The following is a 17,220-nucleotide window of genomic DNA, read 5'->3' on the forward strand; positions in this document are numbered from 1 at the left end:
AAAAAGTAAGGAAAGTTGTTATTGAATGTTTGCTTCTTGGGCTTGTTTAGTGTTTTTCTTTCATCAGATATTTCCTGATCTAAATAAGGAAACCTCTCTAACTTCTAACAATATTTTATGTTTTATTTAGACACTATAAACATACAGTGATAAACAATTTTCACATTGAGACATTTTCCAAATAGGAAAATATGAGACTTTGATATACTGACCATAGATTACACCGTTGATAATGATAATGAATCTTCCAATAGGAAATGTTAAGCTGAAGTGAATCCTTAAGATCAACGGACAAAGTTACTTGATTTATATTGTGATCTATGTAAATACTGACTGATAAGAAACAAAATTATTGGAATAAAATTGTTTGCCATAACACCAAGCCCTTTATAGCCAAAGTTGATTAATTGATCGTTCATCCACTGAGCAGTTTCATCTATTTTGTTAAATGGAATAAAGCCTTGAAACAACTCCATACTAACAACAAACCAAACTGGATATTTATTTATTTGTTTTGGGATTGGTACCAAAACTCAGTTATCATATTGCCATCAATATAGAAAATTTTCAAACAAAGTTCAAGGCCTGATCTTACTCATCTTTCCCTGCTTCACTAACTCCAGCTCCCTCTTGCTTTTCCTCTCAGTTGACGTTTCCGCCAACCAATCAGGCCACTCGGTTGCTAACGCTAGGAAACGCTTCACGTTGCAGGGACTTTCCAACAGGAGGTCTCTTCCAGCAGGTAACAGTATGACGTTGGCACGTCAAGTTTGCGCTCATGCCGCCTTCATTACTGGCACCTCTGCCAACACCATCGTCCTCGTTGTCTGCTTTCTGTTCTCGTTATCTGTTACCGCTGTCATGATCCTCTTCATCATAACGACAATCATCATCATCCTGAACAGCACCACCATCTCTCCTGCCTCAGTCTTTTCTTCTTCAGTCTTCGCTTTCCTGTCTTACAACTGCTGTTGTCCTTTCCTTTTTTTCCCTGCAAATGTTATATAAATTTCTGTGTCAGTGCGTATCTCGCTGTTGGGTAGATCTCTCTGCGCGTCCCGGCGCCCGCGGTGTCTCAGCGTAAAGGCCACATCTCCCTCTACCCCCCCCGTTCTCTGCTTTTATCTGTTCATGTCAGTATCATCTGTATCTGCCCACACAACAACAAGGAAACTGTGATTTAGGAGAGAGAGGGGCAGGGTACCGTCGAAGAGACAGGATCTGAAGACAGGTAGACAGAAGGTGATAAACAGAGAGACAGCCTGGACTAAATTCTGTGTGGCAGTGCTGCGCTAAATGCCACCCTTTAATATTCGAGCCCTCTTGACATTTGGAAGCATATTAACATTTTTGGAAGAGGGTGAACCTTCCAGGGTGTGTTTTTCCATGTTGCAGCAGTCCGGCCAGTCTTCAAGCCACACATGCCCCTAATGAGGCTGCTGAGTGAGCTGGGGAGACAGGTAATGGAGACAGTTGTGTAGTCAAGCTAAAATATCCAGGAAACCCACAGTAATCCAGCAACCTCCGTGCACGAAGCAGGTGAAACTGAAATTTTGAAATCTGTTTTTATGGAGCTTCTAACTACAAATGAAATCATAATGAATAATATGAATAACCATAAATTTTCAAACATTAGCTTTTATTGATCTTAACTGCAGAGAGAACCAGGGCTGTGTCCAAAGCCACTCTCTTGTTCATTCAGTCATCTCTCCCTTTACAATGGAGACTCAATAGTTTATTCAGTAGTGAGCAGTAAATTGAGATTTCAGACACTTATCATTATCGTTTTGCGTCATTACTCACAGCTGTTGAATCGCCTTTTCACATCTAGATAATGCGGTGAATTGCATTGTGGGATTGTTAGCAGAGAGTAGTATCAACTGAAAGGACACTACAATTTTTATTCCATTGTGGGATTTTTTAATGGAATTATACAGCGGATAAATTTACACACTAAAATAGCAGACAGTGAATATAGTGCACTAGTCAACAGGGAGGGATTTCAGTCATAGGCCAGGCTTTTATTCGAATCAGGCTTATTATTAAAGATAGGCCTTTATTACTTACTTCCTGTTTTATAAATATATTTTAATAAGATGCCTCCATGGTTTCTGATCTGATTTACTGCAACAAATTCAATCAGTATAACATGTTATGGCATTCAATCCACTGCGATGCTCTGGGTTTCTCTAGAAATACTAATACTAATACTAGAAATATTATCTTAAAAAAAGGGAGCACTGTTTTCTGCCCACAGATATATTGCAATTGCCCTTTTTCTGCCTTTTTTGTTTGTTTGTTTGTTTGTTTTGGTTTGCCTGTGAGCTACGATTCAGGAAATTTAATATGTCTTGCACCGATATTTCCTTCCACCAGCTCAAAGGGCATAATCTCTCCTGGTTGGTTTTTAATTTGAAAACATCTGCAGACTGGTTTAGTAGCTAAGTAATAATAAGAATGATAATTAAAGAATGAGAACATTTGTGTTTTAAAAGTGAAACTCGGAGAAGCAAATTTGTGCGTATGACATGGCAGCTGTTGTACTGATGGAATTAATATAAATGTACATCAGGCTGAATTTATCATATGAGCCGTTGAAGTATAGGTGATTTAATTTCTTCTCGTTTTTGCTGAAAGATTCACATTTAGCTGAATTGATACCCAGGCTTGTTAGCGTATAAGACTAAGGCATCATGTTAAATGGGAACAGGTCCCTGCGGCCAGGTTCCAAGATCTGGTGGAAAAGCAGAGGAGCGGATGCTGTTATAGCAGCAGATTCACGCTCGTGGTTTTTAGATTCATGGCACCCTCGCAACCACCAGCCTCCTCGCTGTTCAGGAAGCAGCTTTGTTTATGGGAAATGTGGTCCTCACATGTGATTTATTTCTTAAACCTGGCTCGTCTTTTATGCTGGTCTAAATAACTCTTTATCATCTACAGAAACAATTTCTTTTTTTTTTTGGTTCTTATAGAATTAATTCATGACAACAGGATCTCTCACTGTTATTGTACTTTGACGCTCAATAACCAGGAGGTGCCTAACTGTATATTGCTCCTGCTCCAAACCGCTTATAAAGAATACATACAATAAGTACAATACAGTTCTGAGCGCTACCCTGAGCGATGAATGTGCAGTCTGCTCTACGAAATGGAAATCAATGCTGAATCGATGGCAGGTGTCCTCCAGTTGAATAGACTCATCATTACAGGAGTGCTCTCTGCAGTTTCCTTTGCTTCATCGCTTCGTACGTCCCACTCAATAAGTTCAACGTGTCAGATCACTGAAGAATGGACTGAGATCAAGGGCCGCTCTCTCCGCTGCGTCCTGTGACTTGTAAGCTCCCTGACATTCAGGCTTTGGCCTTTTTATAGCATTTTATCACATCATTCCAACTCGGCAGTGAAAAAGAGTTGGAGGTCAACCTGCACCTAACCTTCTGTATTGAATTCATTGAAGTTAAGGCCTGTCAATCGATGGAAAACATCTTTTAAAAATGAGTTGTGGTGGTTCCACTGTTGTGTTGCATCTTGTATAATGAGACCTCCATGCTGAAGAGAAATATTTATTCAATTTATGATGGCTCACAGCTATTTATGTAAAAGCATTGTGCTTTCTCAATATGATGTGAATGATCCTTTGACGTTATTGACCCGCACGGACCGAAACATCTGAACAACGATTTTTCTTCAGCAGTCATCTGTTTGATTCCGTTTAGTTTTAATCTTCTAACACTTGTTTTATTACAACTAAAAAACACACGCTGTGATCTACGAGACTAAAAGTCAACATCGCAATAACGTGATATTTGTTGTTTCATCACATACATTTTTCGGCACCTTTTAATATCTCTAACATTTTCTAATACCCACCGCCACCAGCAAAAAGAAACAATATACTTTCTCACATATCCTTTGTTTTGAAACATTTGCCCCTGAGATTCACGCTGGAGCCTTCAGTTGCATCTCTCTCAAATATCTGGTTCATTTGGGTGTTTACAATAAACAGTCCTCTGACCGTAACGACCTGTAATCATGTGACCAAAGTGTCACACTGTCACATGACCTAAGTATACACAGAGGAAGAACATGAGAGACTTGGTTGAAACCTCTGGTAAAAGTAGAAAGTGGACATTAACGATTTTCTTTTTGTTTGTGTTTTTGTTTTGTTTTACATTTCATGCATTTCTGGCTTCCTCTTTCCATTTGCTTGAACTGCTGTTATATTTAATGGTTTTCATTTGCTCAGTAGATAAATTGTTGCTATAAGTAACTGATGTGATACATGCACTACTTATATTAAGTAAAACTGGGTGTAGAATATTAAACCAATAACTTCTTCCCTCTTCCGATCACTTAATCCATCCTCTGCTTCTTCATTTATTTTCCTCCCTTTCCTTCCCTTTACTCCATTTTACTCTTTCTGTCTCTTGTCGTTTGTCTCTGTCTCTGACTCTTCCTGCTTCCTGACCCTCCTGCCTGTAGAGTCTGCTGCTAAGGAGGCAGAGGTCCCCCGCCGCTTCTCTCTCACCTCCTCTCTCGCCTCCTCCACTTCCTCCTCCTTTGCGACACGACGCACAAAAGGTACCTGATCAGCTGCCTCCATACTTTACTCTTTCAGTATTTTCTTGCTTGTCTTTTTCTCCTCTGTTCACGTTCACTACTCTTGCGCAGTCACACACACAGCAAACTACACAGAGTTGTGCAGCTCAGCAGGAGGAAGTGCAAATATTACACTGCATTGTTTGATAGGCTTATTCTGCGATTCAGTGCTGAATGAAGAGGTGAGTAAATTCACACCTTCACTCAGATTATTATAATGCAAAGAAAGTCCAATACAGACAAAAGTATCCTGGACTGAACTAAATTATCCAGGATCATATACATAGCAAATTCCATGTAATTTTCTGCTACATAATACACATCTCTTTAATTACATGCCCTGCAAAAAAAAAAAAAAGTATCTGAAAGGGAGAAATACTATGTCTGTGCATGGACCAGAATACTGTTGTTTCTCTGGTTACACAGACCGGAATTATTGTACTTAAATGCAACTATCATACATTGAAATCCATACTGCAGCACACCCGGAATCAAATGCAACATACTATATCCCGCAGTTCACAATAAACGCACGGGTTCACAAAACTGACTGCTTCAACTGCAAGTCAATGTTATTGTGCAGGATAAAGAACACGCTGTACATCATAGCGTGGAAGAAATATGATATACAGGTATGTACAGTACAAACAAAATGATTTGATACTCAAACAAAAGCTGTGAAACACAGTCACAGTGAAAAATTGGGGGAGGTGACAGCGGCTGTTGTCATGAATCCCGTACATACGGCTGAATTATCACACGAATACGTTCATTCTTACACCAGGCAATACAATGACCACTGAGCCTGACAGCATCCTGCAACAGACACAATAAGAGCTACAGACTTTCAGCCACAGGCTACATTACCTTTGCTCACGTCTCCCTTCAAGCTACAAGCATGGACACAACTTGTCCTGCGTCTTAGCTTGCTAAAATGGCTACAAAACAAGCCTCCACTGAGGGAGAAGTGCTTTGCTAATGTCAGTTTGCAGATTAAATAGCTAATAGCTGGTCAGCTGTGACACATTAAACAGATTGAAATGACATCATCAGCCAGTTTAAATGCTAAATGATGTGGTCCTCACTCATCAATGCCGCTGCCTGTCCATGGATTGTAAGAGGAAAGCAAATTCATTTACATTGCGGTCTGGTAGGCCTGCTGGCTCAGCCGTCAATCAAAAACATACATCAACCCACCCACTCAGAGGATTGGAGGTTAAAGGAGCATTTCTGACATTTTTTTTTTTTTTTTTTACAAATAAAAAAAGAAGATAATATAGTATATACTGTATATTATAGTAAAGTTTATATTGGTAAGGTTTATGGAGTAGCCTAGGCCAGGATGGATGCCAAGAAAGATATATATATTAAAATCCTGGTAGAAAAATGTGTTCACAATGTGTTTCCACCAAACACGAGAAAAGATGAGAAAACCGTGTTTAGGTGGGTTTGCCCCTCAATACATCCGAGGTTATCATTTTTTAACAATTTGCAATTTCATTCATTCTCAGGCCAGTAACACGGACTCAAACTGAATCAGTAGTGAGAAAATTGCGTGTATGTGTGCACATGTATAGAGAGTGGGGGCAGAAAAAGAATCCATTTTCCTATAACCTTCTCCCCATTTACTGCTGGTTTTGAAATTTATGAGATGCATAGGTAAAGCCAAGCCTTTGCTGAGAATCAAAACAATGTTAAGGGGGGAAAAAAAACTGCAAATGACTAGACATACATATTATTTTTAAAAAGCGTCAGGAAATAAGAATTTTGATAAGCTGACATTTGGGACGTAGGGTGACATTCAAAGTGGCAGTAGAAGTGCAATTTACTGCAGGAATACAGATGAGAAGTGTATTTTCAACCACGCAGAGGCATGGGAGGAATTAATGACAGAAGAAGAGGGCTACTGAAGTTCTCCCTTGAACTGTTTCCTCTCAGTCTATTTTCTGCTGTAGTTGTGTTTCTTTTTCTCGCATGGAGTCGAAACTGTTTCAGAAACATTCGACTGTACAATGCACAAGCATTTTCACATGATGGTCTAACGTTTAAATAAACCCCTTGCATTATATATCAGTGAAGGTCATGACAGATAGGTATACTGTGTGCATATACTCTACACAGAAGATATGTACATGTACAATTAACATGCAATTGAATCCAAAACATTCAACATTTTAGATTTCTTTTTCAGTACATGTAAATCAAATCAGTTCAGTGTGAATAAAATCATAACGAGGATTTCCATAATGGAAAGCTAAAGAAAGCCTTGACTTGAAAAGATGGAAGCTCAGTGTTACAAATTTCATATTTAAAAGGGGGTTTTAAAAGGAAAGTTTTGGGGTAATGCTGTGTGCTTCTTTTTAACAAGACCGTCCCATAGCAATTATACTTATATACAACTAAACTGCAAAAGAAAATACATTTTTTTTTATATGAAATGTAATCACTGGTTGAATTATGTTCAGAGGCAAGGTATGTTTTGAAAGGAAGAAGTGCCACATTCATTAACGACAGCTGATTTGTGGTGATTGGCCATACGAATGCAAAAAACCTTTCCCCCGAGACCAGGACTCGCCTCCAGAGTCCCGCCTGCGGTTTAGGGAAACAGAAGCACTTTGGTTAAGCTCAGGGAATGACTGTGGTTTTGGTTAAATGTAAATAAACACACTGCGTCTGTGTCCATTAGTCTTTCCCTCAACTCAACCAAACGTACAGTATATGCTATTTAGTTCTATAAAACATTATTTTTAGGAGACAGGGTTGCTTCTAAAAAAAAAATAAAAATCTAATTAAACCTTTGGTTGTATGTTATTTTCCCTGACCAGGCCCCCTCTCTGCTAGCATAAAGAGCAAGAGACATGAGATAAAGAGTGATCCCACTCCATTTGGTTATGAAGGTACATGCAAAGATATGTCGTATACAGTGAGTTCAGAAAGCATTCAGACCTCTTCACTTTATGCAAACTTTATATTATGTTTATTTCATTTTAAGTGGCTAAAATTTTTGTCTGTAAGTCTACACTCAATAACCCGCAACCTGAAGATGGCAGTTCACAGACGCTTCCCATCCAAGCTGACAGAGCTTTAGAGGATCTGCCAGAAAGAATGGGATAAACTGCCCAAATCCAGATAAGCAAAGCATGTAGAGATTTACACAAGAAGACTCAAAGCTCTAATCATTGCCAAAGGTCTTTCTACAATATACTGAAAATAAGGGTTCAAATACTTTTGTAAATAACAGATTGTAGTTTTCTAAAAAAAAAAAAACATGTTTTCACTTTGATGGGTAAAACAGTAATTTGTCCAATTGTCTAATTCTACAACACAATAAAAGTGAAGAGGTCTGAATACTTTATGAGGCCACTGGCTCCGAGCATGCTGAGCCTTTTAGCCTGTGGTTAAGTAGGTGGAACTTTATTTTTTATTTTTTATTTATTTCTGGATGATGTGTGTGTTGTGTGTGTACGCATGGTTGTGGTTGTTCACTTTCTGTATTTCCATCTCTTGCCTGCTGTGTTGTGATTTGTGATATGACATTTCAAAGCGCATGCAAATCAAGTAAAAAGTATCAGGTAAAGGAGTATCAGATAAAAATATTTTGTTGTGTGTGTGTGTGTGTGTGTGTGTGTGTGTGTGTGTGTGTGTGTGTGTGTGTGTGTGTGTGTGTGTGTGTGTGTGTGTGTGTGTGTGCGGTTTTGGTGTGCTGAGGGGTTTGTTGGTGTTTTGGCCTGTCGTCTACTTATTTGATTTCTGCATGAGTAGAGTTGCACCGCTCATTTTATTCATCAGGACCTCACGTTCTAAAATTTTGGTTGGGGTTTGACGATGTTGAGTGGTCTTTGAGTGATCATGATGAAAAGCATGGTTTAAAGCATTTGGCTTTCCTCCAGATACTTTGCGCGGTGCTATGGCTGCAGTCGGGAAACGTCAGAGCATGATTAGCAGCACTGCTACTGCTGCTGGCGGCACCACAGTTGTCCCTAGATCCACCTCCCAACCAGGTAACTGCAGAGGAAGACTCATCTCCAACAATGATTTGCGTGGTTTGTCTTCTTGGTAGAACTGATTTCCGTTTTATGTGTTTGATAAGTTGTTGAGAAAATTGAGTTTCTTTTGGTTAATTATTTGGTTTTGGGCAGTCTTTTATTTGGTGCATCTTATTTTACCAGACCTTCTGATGTGCAACTTCTTCATTCTGTAGCACATTCATTTCTACCCTGAAGCTGTGTGGTGTTTTATTATTATACTTTTGCACTCATTATGGATTGGCCGTAACAAAGGCCATGTTTAAGTACACACCAAATCAGAGCATGTTGGTGAGTCACATCAGCTCTATGTTCACGGAGGGAAAAAATGAAGCTTTCAAAGAGAAGAACACCTGCCCACTGTTAGGCATCAGTTCTGTTGTGGGATTGCTTTGCTGTGTCTGGTACAAGGTGCCTTGAATCTGTGCAGGGCACAATGAATTCAGACGATTATCAAGGCTTTCCGGAGTGAAATATACTTTCCAGTGTCAGAGAGCTCTGACTTAGTCGCGGGTCATGGCTTCTCCAACTGGATAATGACCCCAAACGCACCCAAAGCAGCTCAGAATGAATGAGAAGGAAACATGGGACCATTCTGAAGTGGACTGCTACGAGCCATGATCTCGATCCAACTGAAAGTCTATGGAAAGAGCTGACACTCACAATTGGGCATAGTGAAGGAATGCATCAAACTGGAGTGTTCATGATAAGTGAGACTAATATACTTCTTGTTTTTGACCACTACCATTTTGAAAAGTGTTTACGTATCATTATGAGCTACAAAAAGCGCTTGATTGCAGCGATTGCCTCAAAAGGTTGTGCAACAAACTGCCCTGAAATCCCATTATTTTTGTCCTCGTCATTTTCATTTGTTCTATTATTTTAAAATGATGTGTTGTATGAAAAATCAAAAGCCATGTGTCTGTTCTGTTAAAAATGGAACAGAGAATATAGATTGCCAGTTACTTTTGTCAGTTTCAACTTGTTTAAGAGGAAATTGTATTTTTTTTCTTTTTTAAGTGGAAGAGTATCAACAGCCACGTCTGTAGTATTAAAATGCTGAGAAGTAAAAACTCTTTGCAACTCTCATCAGTTCATTTATTACATTATCTTCTGTTGCAAGACTTAGACCCACCTTACAATCATCAGTTTTTAAGGAACCTTAGATGCAACTTTCCTTGTCAGCATGAACTCTTCCTTTAGTGTTAGGAATAATCATTAGGTATTCTATAGTGTGCTTGACCACGTTTCATTCTGTGTTTGGCTAAAAGTTTGATTCTTGCAAACAGACTCCTTGATGATGTAAAACAAATTACTTAATTGCACAGTGACATTTTTTTCCTGTCAGTGAAGCACCATCAGCTGCCAACTGGAAAAGTAATATCCCCCTGGTTTTATTAGTACATTTCCGTGTTTAATCATTTGCATGAATTCCCCTCAGGCTGGACGCAGCGGCGTCTCCCTTCCATGGACACAGAGGACTTTGAGACGATCCCCTCCAGTGCAGAGGAATCCTCCAACTCTTCAGAGGAGGAAGGCAACAATAAAAATGTAGGTAACACTAAAGATTGCAGCTCATTTTGGCTAGAAAATGTAAGAAAGTTTAACCAGGAGCATTACTGGCCCTACTTTCTAAAATGTATTTAATAGTGAAACTGAACAAAACCAGTGTTTCCCACAGGTCTGAAATATACTTGAGGTGGTAGCCGGCGGAAAGGGCCATGTGTTACCTGCTGGCACAAAAATGGTCAACTATACACAATATTTTGAATTGTTATGTTGTGTAATATACTTAACAGACCGCGACCTGTGTGTGTGTGTGTGTGTGTGTGTGTGTGTGTGTGTGTGTGTGTGTGTGTGTGTGTGTGTGTGTGTGTGTGATTCTCTACAGAGCATGTGTGATTGTCAGTAGACCCTTCTCGTAACGAACAGGAGGGGTAGAGTGAGGGGAGATTAATCGATCGAGGATGGCGTCGTTCTCTCGGATGGATAAAGAAAATAACGCTAAAATGGGTCCCAAATATACTTGGGTGGCCGTTAATATACTTGGGCGACGCGCCCAAGTAAAGTCTATGTGTGGGAAACACTGAAAAAATAGAAAATAATTTTATTCTGATTTAAAATAAGACATGATTTCAGTATCACTCAACATTTTCAAACTTAGCTTGTCCAAGCCCATTCTGCTCCCGCTGGGTCACATCAGCTTTCATCATAAATCATTGCATACTGTGATCACTCACCATCCCTCGACAGCTTTCCTCTCACCCTTTGTTTCCTCTCCACTCATTCTTCACTTTCCCCTCTTTTCTACTAAATCCCCATCTGATCCCCTTTAAAGAGGACCCCTCCGCTGCTTAATTATTTCCCATGGACGCGTGTCTCGTTAGCAGTGGGCGCTGACGACTTGACATTTAAGAAACGAGGGAGGAGAGACGAAAGAGGGGGAGGATTATAGCTGCACAGGTCTACTGGGTATGGCAGGCTTTCCAGATTCATTATAATCAGTGTGATATACAGTAGACAGTCACACAGGCCCGCATGCAACACACACACGGAGCTTAATAGTGGTGCTCACATGCGCACGCTCTTTCAAGGAATTGACATTTTTGCACCATGCGATAAATGTAAAATCTTGGTGTTTATCTCCCAGCTCTCTGTGTTGTCTGGGTGTAATCAAAACCTCATATTCAGCTAGACTCTACAATACTATAGTACAGTCCAGGGTTTTGCAGTCGGCCTATTGGATACAAATCCTTTTGAATCCGGTAAAGTTGTACTGATCAATATTTTGACATAAACAAAGAAAAAAAACAGCTTAAAGGAGAGTGATTATAGCACTTAAATTAAACAAGCAGACTCAAATGTGTGTGATCTATTCGGTAATCTATTCATATTTTCTTTCAACATTAAATTAAATAATGTTATTTCTTAAACATTTAACATAGCTAAAAGACATAAAAACAGCAGAAAATCAGCTTTTAATACTTTTACACATCTTATTGTTCAACAGCTACTTGCTCCAAACACTGGAGGTCCCGGTTTAAGAACTATGAAATTGTCTAGCTTAAAATATTAATATGAAACTGTGTGTGTTTAAGAGTACATTCCAACAACTGAAAGTGATGTGACCAGCTACAGCAGATCATTTAGCTAGTGATGCACAGTCCAGTCCATGTACAGAAACACATATGTATATGGCTGAGTAATGGCAAAGCATATTAACCAATTTTCGCTTTGGCTTTTGGGGTGGTTACCTAATTATCGTTAATTAGCATCTGCCCATCCCTTTTACCAGCCTGGAACCATATCCAGAATGGAACTGGCTGAATTCAGAGGGTGACTCAGCCATTCTTTTTCTTTCTTCAGGGTGACAGCAGCCGATTCCGGGTGCAGCTGACTTATGACTCTCGTGATTCACGGGACATCTCTCTGGAGACGGGTGATCTGGTCCAGTTTCTGGAGGAAGCGGAGAACGGACACTGGTGAGTTCCAACTGTTGCCACCGTAGGATTGTGGAAAATCAGTCATTTTCTTCCTGCCCACTCATTATTTCCTGGTTTGGTTGACTTAGCACTGTATTTGAAATCTCTGGCTAAGTGGGTCCCCATCTATTAAACGCATTTTGTTCCTAAATAGATGTGCGAGAACACAAACTTAACAGTCTATTCCCAGTGCAGGAGAAAGAATCTCACAAATAAGGCAAAAAATAAACCGACATTGCATTTGACTTTATTTAGGGTACTTGTGTTGAGCATCTCTTTCACTTTGTGTGCCCTCAATAAAGTTTAATTGCAGTGCAAATCCACTCTCCTCTCTCATTTGTGGAATTTGTTTTTTTTTTTAGTTCTAAAGATTTTATATCTTTACCTCAGAATTATTTGCACAAAACCTCTACTGTTGAAGCACATTCCCCATAGCAACTAAAGGACCATAGGTTGCTTATTACAGTGTCTTTTTATTGTGTTTCTGCTTACTTTAAGATTTGTTCTTAAATTCGTTTATGCTCAGCTTAATATCTGCATAACTTTCTTCTTAAAATAGAATGAGTGTATCAAAAGACAGTTGTGATCAACAGGCAAATGCAGTGTTCAGGTAGTATTACGCTTAACTATAGGCACAGGCGGCACCTAAAGCTAACAGACTTTTAAGTCCTGAATGTTTTTTGGCAAAGCCCCGGATCTGTATTGTTCATCTTCATGCGTGCATAGGAACCAGTGTGTTTCAAATGGGATGTTTGGAGTGAAGCTCTGACTGTGTATAAATAATTTTTTAATATTTTAAAAGTCAACACAGTGTTATAATTGGCTGTACATACAATTATCCTTAATACCAATCAGTCATCGTTTGAATGCCACAGACCAGCTGAGTGCTGTTGCCTTTATGCATCTATTTATGGCCACAATTTACCATCTTCTAATGGCCGTTTCTTCTAATGGCTACTTCCTTGGAAGGGAGGCCCAATGTGTCAATAGTACTGAGCACGTCTATGCAATAAAGATGAAAGTAAAGGTCAGAAACAAAAAGTGTATTTGAGCGGGTTTTATTTGATTCTGGATGATTCAGATACATCAGATAATAAATACCCATGCTGCATAAAGCACTTTTCAGAATCTAGGCCTAAATGTGCACAACAATTGAGGAAGAATAATAGAAAACCTGCACCACTTACAAGGGTGGCATCATTACGCATATTTAAAAAAAATGCTTTACCATACAGCTATGCATGGACCTGTTGTCCCTCGCTTGTAAGTCACTTTGGATAAATGTGTCTAAATGTAAATGTCAGGAGCTGATGATTCAACTCAGTGCAGCACATCCCCTTTTAAAGGGGCTGTTTGTAAGTTTTAACTGCAGCCGAACATGGTTTCTTGCTAGGAGAGGGTGGTGGTGATGGTCATTCACTGTCCGTAGTGGACGCTACAGTGACTCGGTATCGGAAAGTGAGGAGACTGTCAGGCCAGACGGGTGGCCAGCTAATTTGCATGGTAACTTCAGAAGAAGAAAGGAAGTGCTTTTGAGCAAAGCATGTGTAACTGTGTGTAACTTTCTCTGTAATCACTCATTTTAAATGTGGATATGGCTAATCACACAGCTTTGATTTGTCAGACAATGTAGTGATTAGGGAATAATGATTTGATAATCACCACCACATAGAAGCTTGGATGACGTTTGAGCAACAGTAATATCACTTGGATATTTCTTCTTTGTCAGTTGTCAGATGTGTATATAAAAGTCTCATCTAAATATAAATGAACAAATTGAGGAAGATATAAATAAAAAGAATATAGAAAATATAAAAGCAGTGACCCTAAAATAGATCCTTGTTGCACATCTTTCTCAATATCATCCTGCCATAATAGGTGCAGCAACACAGTCAGACAAATGTCAATTATAAAATCCCATACAAAGGTCTAATCAGGAAGAATATGTGAAAACAACTGTGTGGGCTGTAAAAGTAGGAAAGTGGTTAGTAATAGTAGGCAAACCACAGCTGTAATCGCAGCAATGGCTTTGATCTATTCAAGTGTCCCAATAAGTCATGGAAGTGTAATAATGCACAATACCAAGACCCAGAAACTGCAGCAGCTAAATCATATTTGGCCACCATTAATTAAATTATTTACAGCTGTGCTTTTCCCATTGTGACATGTCAAAATGTCTTCAGGAAAAGGGCCTTTTTTTTGGTCACGCGCCATGCTAATCCTGTGAGCTACTACTCTGGCTGATAGGAGGTAAGCTACTTTCTAGCTAACTGTCTTGACAAAAAATTATTATATTATAACTATAACTTGAGTTTGCGATTGGTTTAAAACAGCTGGCACAGCAGTTGTGCAAATGTATGCATCTAAAATTTTCCTCAAGACAAGTTTCAAAACAGCAAAATTATGGATTGCATCTTTAAAACTGATGTAAGGAGGTAATAACTGTCATCGCCATGCAAAGCACTGCACACTGGTTTATCACTCAGGGCAAAATAGCCCTCTTTTGTCATCGTGATTATGTTAAAATGTCCTACCAATTCAAAGTGGAGGTGGTGATTGGGAGGTGAGCTATTGTTCCAACAGAAATTACAGGCCACACATTTTAAAAGTTGCACCAGGTGCAGTAATCAGTGACTCACTGGCATTCATCATCAGCAGTATCAACCACCTGCAGCTTTGTTATGGTCATTTTCTACTATGGGACAACTCAGTGGACCATAATGGTGTCAGTGTTTACTGGAAACCTGCTCAAATCACCCTAATAATGCTGTGTGCTACCTGCTGCTCTGCTATTTAAAATGTGCTAATCATCCAACTATCAACTCGCAGCAAAATTGTGTCATTGTGTCCTTTTATTCGGGCAGCATTTGACACTAAAATTATGGAGTAGATTGAATAAGTTTCCCTAATGTTCAGTCTGTTCCTCCAGACAAAGCACTGTTTTCTGAAGCACGACTGAACCCTTACAGAACAAAAGTTGTACTGCCTGGGTCTATTTATTCTCATGTCAATGATGCAGTGGTGATTTACCAGTAATTGTGTTTCTTATGATTTTTCTCTGTCACTGATGATAGAATAAGTTGGTCTTTGTCATTGTTGTCTCACGCTGTTTTAACTTTTTTCCGCTCAGGCAGTATTTTTTCCTTATCCAAGACTAATTCTGGGTAAAACTAAGTATGTCACAGTAAAATTAGATTCAACAGAACTCGTAACTTAAGATGAAAATCCTGATCCCTCATTTTTACTGTTAAATCCTACCAACCATGGGCCAATAACGTGTTGTTCAAATATTTTATAGCAGTCACAAAATTTTCTGGTCTTAGTTGTTGTTCCAAGTCCTATTCAGGAAAATACTTTACTTTTATGGTTGATGAATAAAACACACTCTACATATCTTCAATCAGTAAAAGCTAGCTGTTCCCTCTACATGGAGGCATATGTTCAAAGTCTATTTGCATATCTATAGACAGTCCTGATGGTGGCAGATTGTCATGTTTTTTTTCCTGCTTCCTGCCCTTGTGTTTTGTAAGCACACTGTCCACCTGCTTACCAATTGAGTCACAGCACTTATACCTGAAGTGAATCATTCGGTGCAGATCACACAATGTGTGGGTGTTTGTGCAACTAGGGCCAACACATGGAGGAGGGATTTAGGGCAACTTAGCCTGACTCCAACTGAGAACAACCTTAGTTTTTCCACATTGTTGTCTCACAACTGTCGGCACAGAATTGGGTACCAGCGACATTATCGAATGAAACAACCGGCAACAAAACGCAAGGTGGCAAAAACAAATATTGTATTACCCTAGATGAGGGGATAAGTGCAGCTTGTTTAGCACTGGTGCATACTAACATGTTACTTTAGATAACAAGCTGTTGGATTTGTATAGCAGATGATGCCATAAACCCACTGAGTTTCCACAGTCCATCAAAATCATGAGCTACACCAAATGGATCTCTCGACAAATGGTGGCAGACCAGCCTTCCGCCAAAATAAAGGCACTTGTCAGGGCATACGAGTCGATACAGTTCAGTGATTTATTCAAACAATTAAACACAAAGGCTTATTGGATGGTGAGGCTGCCCGAGGTCAAAACTGTTCAATTCAAGGCAGTTCAAAACAGGTAGAAAAAAAAGCAAGTCAGGGGCAGCAAGGAATCCAGTCGTCAAGTAACACAGGCAAAAAGTCTAAAGCATGAGTAACAGGAACCAAGGTTTAAACCACTCTAGAAACAGAAACAGACAAACTGCCAATGAACTGGTGACAATGGCAGATATAGATCCAGACTGAGATGAGGTAACTGGGTTCAGGTGTGTGGGAGGGGAAGCTCTGTGATTACAAATGAACACGGGTGAGTAAGTGGAACGGGAAAAATAGCCGCAGACATCTGGTGGTAGTATAGAAAATAGTAGGTCAGGGGAAACGAAAGGACAAATCGTAGTCAGGTAAACAGGTGCAGAGGAGAGCTGATATAACAGCAAGCATCTCTTAAGCGGTGAGAGCATAACCTGGAAAGTGTGTATCTGAGCGTCTTATTGGAACCAACAAATCAGACTTCGGCGATGTAACTGTATCAACCAATGTCTCGCATCATCTGTACCTCACTCAAAAAAAGTGCTAATAAATGCAAATGTGTGTGTGTGCGCGCATGTGTGCGTGGGTATGCTGAATTTCGATACTGCTACTGCCTCACACTGGCACAGATATTATGTCGGATTATTTTAGATTGAAATCAGTGTTGATGATATTATGTAGTTATGCATAAGGAAAAGGCCGTTCGACTTCTTTCGCTGCTATCTGTGATCATTATCCACACTATTGCTTCCATGGTCAAAAGTCTATCTTGAGTTTGGTCCACAATAATCAACCAAGACTGAGAAAGGAAATGAGACTAGTGGAACAGCTGCTCCTCTGCTGCCCCGTTCTCTCTCCACAAGGATTAAAAGCTCAGTGCGGCTCCTGTGGAATTTTTTTCTTTTTTTCCACTGTAACATTACCCTGATGAACCAAACGTGTGACTAATGGTCTATTGCGAAATCAAGGGAGGCGGCTGAAAACACAATGGCTTCAGATGAATAATAAATCACTGTTTCATTTCCTACACCATCACCAT

The 17,220-nt window shown here is 39.6% G+C and overlaps 1 protein-coding gene across 11 annotated transcripts in view; it reads left to right on the forward strand.

Moving 5' to 3' along the window:
• The window catches only part of mcf2l2 (MCF.2 cell line derived transforming sequence-like 2), a 111,711-nt gene that overhangs the window by 84,444 nt on the left and 10,047 nt on the right, over positions 1-17,220 (forward strand). For 9 of the 11 annotated variants that reach the window (XM_056379393.1, XM_056379397.1, XM_056379391.1 and 6 more), the window contains 6 exons: positions 647-742; positions 4,483-4,581; positions 7,425-7,496; positions 8,490-8,600; positions 10,066-10,175; positions 11,991-12,106. In XM_056379393.1, coding sequence (XP_056235368.1) covers positions 647-742; positions 4,483-4,581; positions 7,425-7,496; positions 8,490-8,600; positions 10,066-10,175; positions 11,991-12,106 — 604 coding nt within the window. The remainder of the gene's footprint in view (positions 1-646; positions 743-4,482; positions 4,582-7,424; positions 7,497-8,489; positions 8,601-10,065; positions 10,176-11,990; positions 12,107-17,220) is intronic. The other 2 variants (XM_056379400.1, XM_056379401.1) reach the window with 2 other exon arrangements.

The sequence above is a fragment of the Seriola aureovittata genome, chromosome 6, assembly GCF_021018895.1.
Source record: "Seriola aureovittata isolate HTS-2021-v1 ecotype China chromosome 6, ASM2101889v1, whole genome shotgun sequence".
NCBI classification, from domain to species: Eukaryota; Metazoa; Chordata; class Actinopteri; order Carangiformes; family Carangidae; genus Seriola; species Seriola aureovittata.